The sequence below is a fragment of the Anoplophora glabripennis genome, unplaced genomic scaffold, assembly GCF_000390285.2.
Source record: "Anoplophora glabripennis isolate ALB-LARVAE unplaced genomic scaffold, Agla_2.0 scaffold46, whole genome shotgun sequence".
NCBI classification, from domain to species: Eukaryota; Metazoa; Arthropoda; class Insecta; order Coleoptera; family Cerambycidae; genus Anoplophora; species Anoplophora glabripennis.
The window spans coordinates 760,051-774,813 of NW_019416736.1; the positions used below are offsets into that span (position 1 = coordinate 760,051).

Below are 14,763 nucleotides of genomic sequence, written 5' to 3' on the forward strand. Positions count from 1 at the left end.
AGATAATATCACTTGTAACCATACTGAAATTTGCAGTGTTTGGTTCACTTAATATGGCACGATCGAATTCCATGACTAACGCAGGGCAGTGTCGACTGGCCCCCTTAATACCCTGCATACAAGATGCATCGAAATTGTATGATTATTGTGTAAAAATTATGTTTAAGTTACACATGACCTTACCTCCGGATATTTTAGCAGGGCACAGAGATCGGTTTCTCAAGCAATTCAAGGCGCTAAAGAAGTTTTATGAAAGTACGAGTAATCTGCATTATTTCAGAGATCTCATCGCTATTCCCCCTTTACCAGAGGTAAGAATTTGTTAGTAAATCGTGTTTAAATTTTGGAAAAAAAGTATTTACTAATAAAAGGAGCACCACTATTTATTTGAGTTTTTTTTTGTTTAATGGTACAGTTAATAAGTGGTTGTAAATAGTAAAAATAACAACAATAATATAGAAAAAAATGTGAGAATGTTTAGAAGGTTCATATATTTTTTTTATTTTCCAAATTTTGAATTGGAACTTTAGAGTTTGAACCTGAAATTTCGAGCTTCAAACACAGTTTAAAACAAGAAATCGAGGTCAAACTTGAAATTTAGAGCATAAGTTAAGTTTGGTGCTTAAAGTCGAAATTTTCTGTTTTAAAACTAGAAATTTTGAATTCATACTTAAATTTTGTCATATTTCAAATTGAGAGTTCGAGTTTAAATGTGATTTTTTTTTGTACCTACATCGAATTTCATGTTTGAATCTAAATTTCGTGTTTTTTCATCAAACTTAAATTGAGTTTGGGTTCAAACTTGAAATTTTATGAATATATTTGGAAATGTCATGTTTTAAACTCGAAATTTCAAATTCAGACTAGAAATTTTGAATTAATACTTAAATTTTGTTAAACTTCAGATTTGAAATTTTATGTCCGTATTTAGACTAGGCGATATATGTTTTGGTTTAGGTGAATCGTATATCCACGGAGATTTTTGGCTTCTTGGCTTTCAAATATCACTAGAAATGAAATTTTTTCTATGCGCATAAAAAAAAACGTGGGCTTAACATTTGGCGGCACAATATGTTAAAAAATATCGAAAAATGTCATATTTTTGTTCCTATATAATTATGTATCTTTTCAAGAGTAGATTTTAGGCGAAAATAGAAGAGGAAAAAAATGTTTGTAATTAAATTTTTTACAAATATGACTAGTTACAAATGGAATGAATCATGATTATTAGTGTAAAAATCGAAAAAATCGCCAAAAATGAGGTTAAAAAACATTACGTGTTAGGGAATTTTTTTGGGGTCTTTAAATTGGGTATAGGACTTTTATACTTGGCTCAAGAAAACTTAATATTATGTAGAATCATCACACCAAATTTCATCAAAATCGATTCAATAGATTTTGCAATCCAGATTTTGCAAATTTTCAAAATTTTGCACAGCAAAAAACAAGACCCTTAGATACTTGAAAATTTAATCACATATAGAAGGGCTCTCAAGCTTTCAAGCTTTTTTTGAAAAATTCGAATCCGTCAATTAGGAGAGCTCTGGCGCTTGTTTAAACATTGGTCGAATTTTTGTACTTATAAACAATTAGAATAACTTTGTGAATATTCAATCAAATCAAATTTTTTAAAGCAGGTCATATTTTGTAAAAAAATTTAATTACAAACATTTTTTTCCTCTTCCATTTTTGCCTAAAATCAACTCTTGAAAAGATACATAATTAAATAGGAAGAAAAATATGACATTTTTCGAATTTTTTTAACATATTTTGCCGCCAAATGTTAAGCCCACGTTTTTTTTATGCGCATAGAAAAATTGTCATTTCTAGTGATATTTGAAAGCCAAAAAGCCAAAAATCTCTGTGGATATATGATTCACCCAAATATGAACTTTTGAAACAGATACCTTCTGAACTAATTCAAATTTTGTATTTAAACAAAATTTTCAATTTTAAACTAGCAATTTCAGATGTTTTGAGTTCAGATTAGAATAGGCCCATTCAGTAAAATTTTTTTATTGCATATTTCAAAAGTTTACCCTTTAATTACTTAATATGCCAAAAATCAATTTTTTGTTTCAACGAGAAATGTGTGAAATAAATTAATGAAAACAGAGCGCGGAAAAACGTTGAGCAACCATTGCTGACGTCATAATATCGGTACGGGCGACTAGCAGAACACTCCGCTCGCTCTCATCCCATTCTGTGTTAATACATACGGTGTGTGGTTCGCTTGGCAGTTTCCTTAATCATTGTTTTTATGTCTAAATGGGTCGAAACCGAGGATTGTACAAATATTGAATAGTTCTAGGCTGCAAAAGTACCTCAGGATCGACTCCGAATAAAATATTTATTTCATTACCGAAAAATGAAAAGTTTGTGTGATGTTATCCATGGTTTCTCCAGCCACGGTATGCAACTCAATACCACCTTCGTTTTTCTTTGGTTGCACGTCTAGGGGGTTGTAAAATATTATTATTTGAACATTTAGAAACAATTTTCAACTTTATGCCGGAAAAAAAATTCTACCCTATCTAAATCTTCGTGTTCACAAAAATTTCGAAATACGTCGGCGAGAGGGACCTATAAGCAACTCAGAACCACCCTCGTTTTTCTTTGGTTGCTCGTCTAAGGGGTTATAAATATTATTATTTAAACATTTAGAGCACAATTTTCAAATTTATGTTGAAAAAAAAAATTCTACCCCATCTAAACGTTCCCGTCCACAAAAATTTAGAAATACGTTGCGAGAGGCACCTATAAGCAATTTATTTAAATAATAATATTTTACAACCCCCTAGACGGGCAACCAAAGAAAAACAAGGGTGGTTCTGAGTTGCTCGCACATACACGTCGTCGCATACATCCACAAGTACCGAGTCTAGTACGTTGGATACATTTGTACACAAAATGGAAGGCAAAAGAAAATGTAGAAAAGCGAACCATTTACGTCATTGAGAAAAATCCCAAAATGTATTTAGATATTCCAAGACATTCTATGTTTATAATAAATATGTTTTGTGAAAAATGTATTTCAACAAGACTTGATGTATATCTCTTATACACTCTCTATTTATACACTTAAAAATACAGGTGTATAATATAGGTAAAAGTATAGCAAATATCTACACATCTCTCCGTCTGCTCGCGACTTGATCGCCGAGTGGCCGGTATTGTGACGTCGTTAGCTGTTCTCTCGCAGTGTTGACCTTTTTAAGGATCTTACATATTCAGAATTAAATATATCACTTATTATTAATCCTATTGACCTAATTTTTTTAAGATATAATTAGGTGGTTAAATACTATCAGAAAATGAAAGAAAAAGTTTAAAATTAAATATCACTGAATGGGCCTATTTAAGTGTGAACTCAAAATTTCATGTTGAAATTTCAAGATGAAAGTTGAAATTACTTCTTTTATACTTCAAATTTCAAATTCAAACTCAAAATTTTGATTTTAAACTTGAAATTTCAGGAAAATTAGTAAACAGAAAAAATAAAAAATTATAGCTATTCTATGCTTATTCATTATTTGTTCTATTTTATAAATATTATTTAATCAAAAGCCGGTCATAAAATTATTAGTTTTTAGAATTTATTTGCTTATCAGTATTGGAAAAATGAAAAAAGTTTATTATTTAACAAAATAAAAAAAATTAGAGTATATTAAATTTTGATACTCATTTTCCTGTGAAATAAATTCTTTAAGGAATAGGATGAAATATGTATTTTTTTAACTTTAAAACTAGCTTTATTGGTAGGGATTTTCAGCACTTTCTTTTACCTCCCTGAAATTTGACAGTATTTGACATTTCTGATTTTTGTTAATAAACGTTTAAATCCAGTTCAGTATGTGTATCAACCAAGTTTTAAAAACCTGTTCCAGAATCCGCCAAATTTTCTAATAATGGGCGATTTTAGAACTTATGTCACTCAAGAGGTCGTCGTGCCTCAGGAACCGGAACAAGACGAAGAGCCCATTAACGAAGGTAGTTTAATAGATACAACCGATGATTCTACGATAGAAAACCACAATCCTACAAACATTAGCCTCACTACGGCAGCTCATCAGGAAATCATCAACGAAAGGGAGTTTCTGAGGTCACAATGCGAGAAATTGAGGTTGGTTTGTAGTTTAAGACGTTTTTTCCCCCCCAGTAGCAAGACGATTACCATTTTTGACTTGTTTTCAATTTTTTTATCAAATCACTAATTTTCAATGAAAATTTATATTTAAACATTTGTATCATTGATTTTTTTAACATTTTGGTCAGGTGTTTCACCTGAAAATTTATCAGAAAAAACATCACGATACCTTTTTAATCATTCAAAGTTGTCATATTATTTTGACAAGTGTGGTTTATAATTTCTTTGTGAAGGCACGAAGTAAACGCTCTAATGGCGAAAAACGAAAGGGACGTGGTCAAATTACAAGACAAGATTAGTCACCTGGAGACTGACCTTGCCACCAAAGACAGCGAATTAGTTCAGGAAAGACAAGTCAAGGAGGACCTACTTAATCAGTCGTTTGCCGTTGCTCAATCGCAAGATTCCGAACGTAAGTCATTATACTTGCACTAATCGATGAAAATTTTTAATAGCAATCTTTCGCAGAAAAAGTTAAAAATGAAAAGTTCGACAAACTGAAGGACCTTTACGTAAAATTACGGGACGAGCATATACAGAAAATTAGGGAGGTGAGTGAGGATTATCGGGGACAGCGAGTATTGCTTATTTATGTTTTTGTTTGTGTAGAAAGCGGAAGTGGAGAAGAAGCTGGTTGGTGCCCTGAAAAGTTTAGAAAGGCTAAACGAAGTGGAGCAAGAGAGAGAAAGACTGGTTGTAGCGGAGAAACAGAAGAGCTCTGAACTCTCTAACTTGCAGAAAGATAAAGACTTATTTAATATGGAAACGGAGGTAAGAAACTTTGGGTTTGTATGGAAGAACGATATAACTTACGATTATGCTAGTTTTTGCAATGACTTTAATTTTGACTGAATAAGAATACGAAGTTATTTTGAGGTAATTGAAAAAAGAATAAATAGAAACTACAATATTTAGATAACAGGGAAATCCAAAATGATCTGATTCTGATTTTATCAAATCTTAATATAATGGAACTTATGTTGATTAGTTAGGTTAGGTTGGGTTACCTAACCTAATCTTTTCTAACCTAATTCTTGATAATAGTGGCTCAAATAATAGTCCAACCAAATTACAGGAGAAATTACAGTGGAGAAAAAAAATTGTTACCTGGACTTTTATAAGTGGAAATGGAAAAAAGGAAAAAGGACTTATAATAAACCTAAAGAAAATAAATGTGTGAGCAGGGGGGCGGAGGGTTGACTTTGGGGGATGAAAAGTTGTGAAAAATTGTATCAGTGGGATTTCTGGCGAAAGTTATGGATTGTACAAAAATCTACAACTTTTGCAGAGGTAATTTTTTAAGATAACCTCAAAATTTCCGAAAAAAATGCGAAAAACGGGCTTTTTCTGATTTTTCGATTTTTATTTCTCATTTGGGCAAAAATAATTAAATTTTCACGAAATTTGGTGAAAGTATACCTTTCTGTGTCTTAAATAACCACAAATTTTTTTAGATAAAAAATTCAAGAAGTTTCCGAGATATTAATTTTTTTCCAGTCTGAAACATTTTTTTTTAAAGAACAATTCTACTCAGAAAAATCATCGTACAGAGTTCTGCCGGTGATCATTTTTTTCGTTTTGACCTATACTTTTGACGAAATAAAAAAAATTTGTAATCACAGTTCAAAAACATGCTCAAAAATGCAATAAAATAAAAAATTACTTGGAATAATGAATTTTTCAATAATTGTTGATAATTTGTTTAAATTAAAAAAATTCAAAAACTGATTACACCATTCAATTCTACTGAAAAAAATACAAAAAAAAACTGTGTCTCATTGTTTGACCCAAAACTTTATTTTTGTACAGTATTGCTATAAACATCTAAATCGAATTACAAATGCACAAATGATAAATTATCTCTGGATGATTTGAGATTTCAGCAATACAAAGTATTAACTGCAAAGTCTACTGTTGACGCGAAACCCGAAAACCCGAAATTTTGCACAGTTTTTTTTCTGGCTTTATTTGAAAATAAATTTTAAAATAAATTGCATATTTACAATGCCACTTTTTTCGCTCTATACAATGGCGTCAACATTTTTGCAATCCGACGTTTCGTCTTCGAGGCGCCATCATCAGGTTAATTTTTTTAAATACGTCACTGCTATTTTTAAGAGAATAGTAATATCATCTATATCGGAATTAAAAATGACTAGATTTTGTCATAAAAATAGCAACAATGTATTTAAAAAAATTAACCTGATATGGCGTCTCAAAGACGAATAGTCGGATTGCAAAAATGTTGATGCCATTGGATAGTATGAAAAAAGTGGCACTGTAAATATGCAATTTATTTTAAAATTCGTTTTCAAATAAAGCCAGAAAAAAATAAACAATTTTGCAAAATTTCGTTTTTTTTTTTTTTTTTGATATCTCTGGAACTACCCAGAATTTTAAAACTTTCTAAACGGCATATTGTTAGGTATATCCCTAAGGCCACCCCCATATCTCTTACCGTTTCCTAGATCCTAATGCTATCTCATCCTTATCTTGGAAGTACACCAATCGATCCTACGGAAAAAAATTATTTATTTTATTATTTAATAACTTATGTTTATAGCAATACTATACAAAGTTTTGAGTCAAACAATGAAACAGTTTTTTTATTTTTTCCGTAAAATTGAATGGTGTAATCAGTTTTTGAATTTTTTTTAAATTTAAACAAATTGTTAACAATTACTGAAAAATTCTTTGTTGCAAGTAATTTTTTATTTTTTTTTGTATTTTTGAGCATGTTTTTGAATTGTGATTACAGATTTTTTTATTTCACCAAAAAGTATATGTCAAAACGTTAAAAATGATTACCGGTGGAACTCTGTACGATGATTATTCTAAGTAGAATTTGTCTTTGAAAAAAAGTGTTTCAGACCAGAAAAAATGAATATCTCAGAAACTTCTTGATTTTTTTATCTAAAAAAATTTGAGGTTATTTAAAACACAGAAAGGTATACTTTCACCAAGTTTCGTCAAAATTAAATTATTTTTGCGGAAATGAGAAATAAAAAACGAAAAATCTGAAGAAAACCTGTTTTTCGCATTTTTCTCAGAAATTTTGAGGTTATCTTAATAAGTGACGTCTACAAAAGTTGTAAATTTTTGCATGATCTACAACGTTTGTATTGGATACTTTTTTGTTTGACGTCAACTTTTGCCAGAAATTGGGATTTCTGGCAAGTTACAATTTTCCACAACTTTTCAACCCCCCAAATCAACCTTCCACCACCCCTATTTATTTTTTTTAAGTTTATTATTAGCCCTTTTACCATTTCCACTTATAAAAGTCCAGGTAACAATATTTTTTTTCTTCAAGTGTAATTTGGTTGGACTATAAGGCTGATGTAAACAATAAACCACGATAATAAGAGTATTATGGAAGCCACAGTAATACTTAATAAATTTTAGATTTCTTGGCAATATTGATTGTATTTTACACAAAAATGCCCAGTTTTTTTGGATAAATTGTGAACCACCTTGTTTATGTAGTCAGGGCCGGATTAAGGGGGGCATTTTTGCATTTTTTTTAATTTAGAATCAAACCAGAAAGTATTTTTTAGGTTTTGAAATTTTATATCGACAAATTGCTGCTATTTTTTTTTAAAGAAAAGGCTGTAGCCCCGAGCCTCATCATAGGTTAATCCGGCTCTGTATGTAGTCAGGTTTTAAGGTAATTGTATTACAGATTCTTAAAAAGAGCGTAGCCGATGCCTGCAGAGAAAGAGACTCTATTCAGATTGAGTTGATGAACATCGTGCAAGAAAAAGAAGAGCTGAAAAAAAGATCAGAGGAATTGTCGTATAAACTCCTAGACTTGGAACGACAACTTGACAACGGTACGTTTTTGTGTACTTTTTACATTTTTTTTTCAATTGTTTTTTATTTTCAGAACAAAAGGAAGTACAAAGACGCCTAAAAGAAATAGTATTAAGGTCCGTCGAGAACAGCGAAGACATCTTGAAACACGCCATTCACGAGGTCGACAACCCCGCCCTCACCGCTCTCATCTGCAGTCCCGATTACCTTAGGAGTCTGACGGACGGTTGTCTCGAATCGTTACAAGACAGCATGAAGATCACCAGCACGGATTACATTTTAATCATAACCACGGCTAGTAAAATAGCCCACAGGCACGCCACATACATTTTACAAGGAAGGGCCACCTGCAATACTAGTCCCGATATCACTTTCGGAGAAAGTCGGTAGTCCGTAAGGACAATCGGTAAAGTTTTCACACGTTTTTATTTTCAGAAATGGCGGAAGCTTGTAAAATTCTGGGGCAGGTCGTTTTGAAGCTGCTCTACTGTCTGAAGGAAAACCAAAGTACGGATGTTGCGGTGAAGGAAGCAACCGATAAGTTGGAGGAGGTCGCCTCGCTAGCCGATAGTATTAATATGTCTCTTCTCGGGGAGAAAGCCGAGACCTTGGCGGATTTGTTGGAGAGCGAGATGACGGCGATGGACAAGGCTATTGAGGAAGCTGCGAATCGTATACAGGTTAGGCGTTTACATTTTTTTGTACATATAAAATATTGTTATACAACCAGTCAAATTTAGGAATGGAAATACTAAATTTAAGAGAGCAAATTTCTTGAAATCCTGCCTTGTTTCGGTTTCCAACTGAGATGTCAGTGCTTGTCATAAGCGTACAAGTGGAAAAGATGCTCTATTACGATCACATTTTAGTTGTTTCAATAAATGTTGCTAAAAATGTAACAGTGCGGGGTGTTAGTGGCTAATCTGATAATCGGAGTAGTTTTAAACAACCAAACTTAACATATCAAGCATATTGTATGATAAACGATGTGTACAGGGTTCATTATAAAAGTAATGCGCATTTTCTGGGAAAAATAGATTTACTGATCGTACCGGTACAAATGCTTAAAATTCTTCAAAATACTCTCCCCCAGCATCAATACACTTGCGGAGACGTGTCTGCCATGCCTGGAAGGCACCCTCCTTAAATTCCTCGACGGGTGTTGCCCTTAGGAACGTTATAACATGCTTTTGTACGTTTTCCACGGACTCCCAATGCCTTCTCTCTTCAGTCATGGAAAGAAAAAAAAAAGTCACACGGAGGCAAGTCGGGTCTGTAAGAGGGCTGGGGGACCGCCGGGGTGTTGCTCCGGGCCAGGAAGTTGGTAACGTTGAAGGCCGTGTGGCTGGGGGCATTGTCATGGTGGAGTGTGACCGTGTTTTTGATGTCGGCCCTCACGCGCGCGACCTGGCGCATCTGGAATGTTTCGGTTGCATTCTTTCCCAACCGCACACAAAACTTGTGTGTGTGTGTGTGTGTGTATCAATGTTTAAGCGCTCCAGTAGATTGAATGAGACCATCAAGTTTGATTAAAGTTTTAACATTTTTCTGTAAAATGCTAAGATTTGTCTGCGCACTTTATTTATTTTTAATACATCATTAAACATAACCTAGAAAATGGGTCTTAACGGTTTTCAAGAAATTGTTAAGCTAGCAGTCCGACTACAACAGCCGGTTCTACATATAGCTTAATGCAATTTAATAGAACCGCATATCTAGAGGACATCAGTGATAGCATTGGAGACAGTGACAGTATTAGCGACAACAGTAATTAGTGATTTTACTGATCTTTATAATGGTTGTTTTTATGTCTTATCGGTGGCACATCTCATTTTTCAGTAATAAAGTATATGCAGGTGGTACTACATCATCTTTTTCCATAAAGAATTGCTGAATGCATACTTCTTCAGTATAAATAAAAAAGAATACCTATCCATTTGTTTTATATTTAACAATTTTCGGAACCCTCTGAAATGATACGCCCATGGAATTGCATTCCCTGCATGTCTTACCTTACACACTGATCTACATGTTTGAGAATGATGCCTACTATTTGGGCACTTGAGGATAGTATTTTCATTTCTATCTTAAATATAAACTATGCGTATTACGATAAGAAATTAAAATATTGTTCACTTTTGAACTATTTGGATAACATAAAAAGTGTGTCCCTTTATAAATAAACAAAAAAGTTTATTTGTAGGACATGCTTACAAATTCAAGGGCAGCCGACTCGGGTATAAAGTTGGAAGTCAACGAGAAAATCTTGGATTCTTGTACAACCCTGATGCAAGCAATAAGGCTGCTGGTACAGAAATCTCGATTTTTGCAGGCAGAAATTGTTGGTCAAGGCCGGGTAAGTGACATATTTTTAGATGTGTTTATTTACTGTTGATCTGATTAGCAAATATTCGAAACAAAACTCCCACTTGAAACAATTAGTTTTAGAAGAATGCATACATATTTCTTCAAAAAATATATTTTTAAATTACTGTTACCATTTTTTCCATTAATCAGTATATTTTATGTCTGAATATTCAGTCTATTACCAAATTTTGAATATCTTATGCTAGACAGCAAGTTACATACAGTAAATTTTTTAATTTTGATATGTACTCGTGTGATATCACATTCATCACACAAAATCACACTTTTCCAAAATAATCACATAAAGAGCTGTTTTGTACTTTTAACATTATTGACATCTTTGACAATCCTAGAAATTGTCAAATTATTCCATCTTTTGTTATTATTTGCGAGAATTTAAACGAGTTATGAAAATTCAAAATTTTCATAATTAGTTAGCAAAAAATGCTGATTTTATTTAATTAAATTTTGTCAAAATTAGCATAATAATGTAACATGTTAGGGAAAATGATTTTACTAATGATTTCACTAATTATGTAAATTCACGCTAAACCTAATTAGTTACATAAAGAGCTATTCTGTAATTTTGACGTAGTGACATACTTTGTAGTCAAAGCAAGTATCACAATGTTCTACTTCTCGTTAACATGATTATGAAAACTGGGAGTTATGGGAATTTGTTAGAATTAACAAATATTAAAAAGTAATACTAAAGGAAATATGATTTTGTGCAACTTGTGCAGTACCGTCTCGCTTTGTTTGTCCACAAATATCACACTTATACAAAATCACACTAGTTACACATAATCACACTCATACGAAAATCACACTCATTACATAAAATCACACTTTTCAAAATCACAATGTCGCAGTTTCATTTTTCCAACCGCAGTTAGTTACATATCATTCATTATATTCTAGGGTACGGCCAGTGCGAAAGAATTTTATAAAAGAAACCACCAGTGGACAGACGGTTTCATATCTGCCGCTAAGGCCGTCGCAGTCGCCGCAAAGTTCCTGCTGTAAGTACACCGCTGGTTATTCCATCCTGATTTACCCTTTTCTTTGCCGTAAAAACAAGATAGGTCGTTCCCTTCTAATTTCTAGGAGTGTTTAATTTTTTTTTAAATAGGACAGCCGCCGATAAAGTCGTCACATCGAACGGAAAACTGGAACAGCTGGTAGTCGCCGCTCAAGAGATAGCTGCTTCCACGGCTCAATTAGTCGTAGCCAGTAGAGTGAAGGCGGACAGGAATAGCAATAATTTGCAGCAACTCACTCAGGCCTCCAAGGGTGTTACCACGGCCACGGGAACCGTCGTCGCTACCGTAAAGGATTGCGGTCAGTTAATCGATGAAGCGGGTAAGACTATTTGAAGTATTCTGTTTAATTCAGGAAACTTTTCTGTAAAGTTTTCTGGGAATGTTACTTAGTTAAAGAAATTAGGTTGATATTTGTTGGCAAATTTGAAATTTTGAATTTAGTTCAGAAAATGTTCTCGTATAATTTTCTATAATTATTGTTTTGTTAAAAAAATGTTCTCGTAAAGCATTCTATAAGGAAATTACTAGACACTAAAAAGTTTTCTCAAAGCTTTAAAATTACGCCTCGGAAAGTTTTCAAAAATGGGAAATTCCAAATATCGAAAGTGGTATTGAAACTAGTTTTATCTATTTTGCAGAAGAACTAGACGTGTCTAATTTGACGCTTCATCAAGCCAAGAGACTCGAAATGGATTCACAGGTGCGGGTGTTGGAGTTAGAGAAAGAGCTCGAACAGGAACGGTACCGCCTTGCCAAGCTCCGTAGGCACCATTACCAGCTGGCCGGCGAGAGCGAGGCCTGAAGTCGTTTGAAGTTAAAGAGTAATTAATTACCTTGTCATATCTATTTATTAACACTAGATGTAAGTATTCCAAAGATAGGTAACTTGTTGAGTATGGATAATGACCTTGAGAGTTGTTAGTGTTATATACAGAGTAGTTTATATACATTCATTTTACCATAATATATTTTATATGTTCGTATTACTTCGATTTGTAATGTACCATTTACAAGCGACATATTTAAAACATTAAATTATTATACTAAAAGAAATTTGGCTTTTTTTTCCCCTGTTCTCGGCATTTTGCCTTGCCTGGATGAACCCAAAATTGTATATGATAATTTTTCATTAAAAGTGTAGCACAAACTTGTACCAATCTGTTTGAAACAAATGCATGAAAATTCCTGAAAACTGTCGAAAATTGAATTTGAGAATTAAAGGTGGCACCCTACATATTTCGACTTACTGAACACACTGGGACGTCCATGGTTCAAATCCGGCTCGAAGGACCAAAAAATGTTTTGAAATGGACTGTATTTTTGTTCTTTTTTGTTTATTACTGGTTCATTGGCATATGATTCTAATTGTCGGCACGGAAAATAACAGAATATGAAACAAGAAAAAGCGATGTGTGGTTTTCCTATCTTTAAATAGGCTTCTTACACTATTTCTTACAAATTGGCACTTAATCGCAGGCTGATACCGGCCGGTTTTGTAATGGAAACACCAGAGTTTTTTAATAGCGGAACAGAAGAGAGCGTATGGTTTCAAAGAGAGCCACCATTCAAGTCCTTTATTTGGAGCCGTCGCCAGTAGAGGCGTTGAAAACCACAAATAATATAGAAATTAGAGAATCTTATATATATAAAAAAAAACTAAATAAAATAAGCACACGAAACAGTTTCTATCTAAGCGCTTCCGTTGCAAAAGAAATGAAGAATCTCGAAAACCGGAAGGTGTAGAGCAAGGGTCGGCAACTGGCGGACCGCGGTCCAGGTCCGGACCGCGGAAGGTAAAATACTGGACCGCCAAAAATGGTTTGAAAGTATAAATTACTCAAATAAATTATTTAAAAAGTGTTTTTTTACGTTTGAGTGCCAACCTTATCATTTTTTCTAGTATTTTACAATTGTGTGAGTGTTTTGAGTACTTAATGGTTAGTAAACAGTAGATTAAATTTGAGTTTAAATGAAAATTTGTAAGAAATATGAATTTTTTTCTGGACCTCGCTAAAAATTTTTAAAAGTATCCGGACCCCACCTAAAATTACTTGCCGACCCCTGGTGTAGAGGAACTGACTTCAGTTTTAGATTCAAAAGGGCTCACATAGTCTACAGAATTTTTTTCAGATTTTTCTGAGCTCTAGAAGTTTCTAAGAAAAATCGATGTCCACGAAAATTTCTGATAATTGTGGAAAAATTAAATTTGTGTTTTGAGGGCAGAATTGGAGTTATTTTTGCCCGCTGAGGCGGTTAGTCTATCTAAGTGCTTCCGTTGCGGAAAATAATGAATATCAAAAACCAGAAGAGCTAACATCAGTTTTAGAATCTAGATAGTCACATACTGATTGTTTAGGGCAGCGGTTCTCAAACTTTTTTGGCGATGGAACCCTTTTGGAAAACGAAATATTTGACGGAGCTCTAAAACAATCAAAAACTGCGCAAACGCTCAAGTCGGTCAGTGTTATATGGACCACCGGTAATAAAGTTTGTTTTCTTTATCGCTAGGCCAGTGAACCACTTATGCTGTACGTTTTACCGCATATATGGCTCAGCCTAGTAAAGTAGGTGAGACATAGTAATTTCAAAAAAAAATCTGGAAAATTTTTTATAGCCTAATTCATGGTAACCCCTATTTTATAAGTAAAATAACAGCCTTATGACAATTTAAACACTGTCTATGATGAAAAGTAAAATAACTTTTTATTATAATACTAAAAGTAAAATGTACATTTATATACATGTATTTCATTTCTTGGAAAAAAAAAATGTGATAGTAACACTTATAATTAATTTTATTTATGTAACACGTTGAAGCACTCTAGGCAATAATGAGGCTGATCATAGCAATCAGCGCAGTACGTAGACACTTTCTTCACATTGTTCTTATGTATTTCACCATTTGCTTTTTTCTGGTAACATCTTTTGCAGTATTTTTGGGTTTTTATTTATTTATTTAAATTATTTGCCCAACAGTGAACCACCAATTACAGGACAAAGTATATAATATATTATTTAACATGTGAGCATACAGAACAAAATGTAAAGAATAAATACAACAAACATACCGATAAGATAGTGTAACAACAAATGAAAAAGAAAATAAGAAGAAAGAAAAAGAAAAGCTGCAACTACTACCTATGTTAACAATCATGAACTGCTGACACTTCTAAAAGCTGTGTACAGATGTTGCAAGCTACAGTTGAATATATCACAAGAGTTAGAGATTAAGTTATAATTGCGTGACATAAGAGAAACAGGAGACTTCAATCCCACATTGGTATTATAAGCAGAAGTATAAAAAGTAAGTGGAGAGCGGCAAGCCGACCTAACTGTTAAGAAATTCAATTGACTTAGAATCTCGGGACAGTCTACTTTATTGTTTTTTTGTTT

At 33.1% G+C, this 14,763-nt stretch overlaps 1 protein-coding gene across 3 annotated transcripts in view; it reads left to right on the forward strand.

The window, feature by feature from the left end:
- The window catches only part of LOC108904258 (huntingtin-interacting protein 1), a 36,345-nt gene extending 23,933 nt beyond the window's left edge, over positions 1–12,412 (forward strand). For all 3 annotated transcript variants that reach the window (XM_018706734.1, XM_018706735.1, XM_018706736.2), the window contains 12 exons: positions 37–311; positions 3,888–4,123; positions 4,381–4,559; positions 4,616–4,698; positions 4,757–4,918; positions 7,830–7,980; positions 8,034–8,342; positions 8,396–8,640; positions 10,164–10,316; positions 11,249–11,349; positions 11,460–11,689; positions 12,009–12,412. In XM_018706734.1, coding sequence (XP_018562250.1) covers positions 37–311; positions 3,888–4,123; positions 4,381–4,559; positions 4,616–4,698; positions 4,757–4,918; positions 7,830–7,980; positions 8,034–8,342; positions 8,396–8,640; positions 10,164–10,316; positions 11,249–11,349; positions 11,460–11,689; positions 12,009–12,172 — 2,288 coding nt within the window. In that variant the 3' untranslated portion in view covers positions 12,173–12,412. The remainder of the gene's footprint in view (positions 1–36; positions 312–3,887; positions 4,124–4,380; positions 4,560–4,615; positions 4,699–4,756; positions 4,919–7,829; positions 7,981–8,033; positions 8,343–8,395; positions 8,641–10,163; positions 10,317–11,248; positions 11,350–11,459; positions 11,690–12,008) is intronic.
- Positions 12,413–14,763: the final 2,351 nt, after the last annotated feature.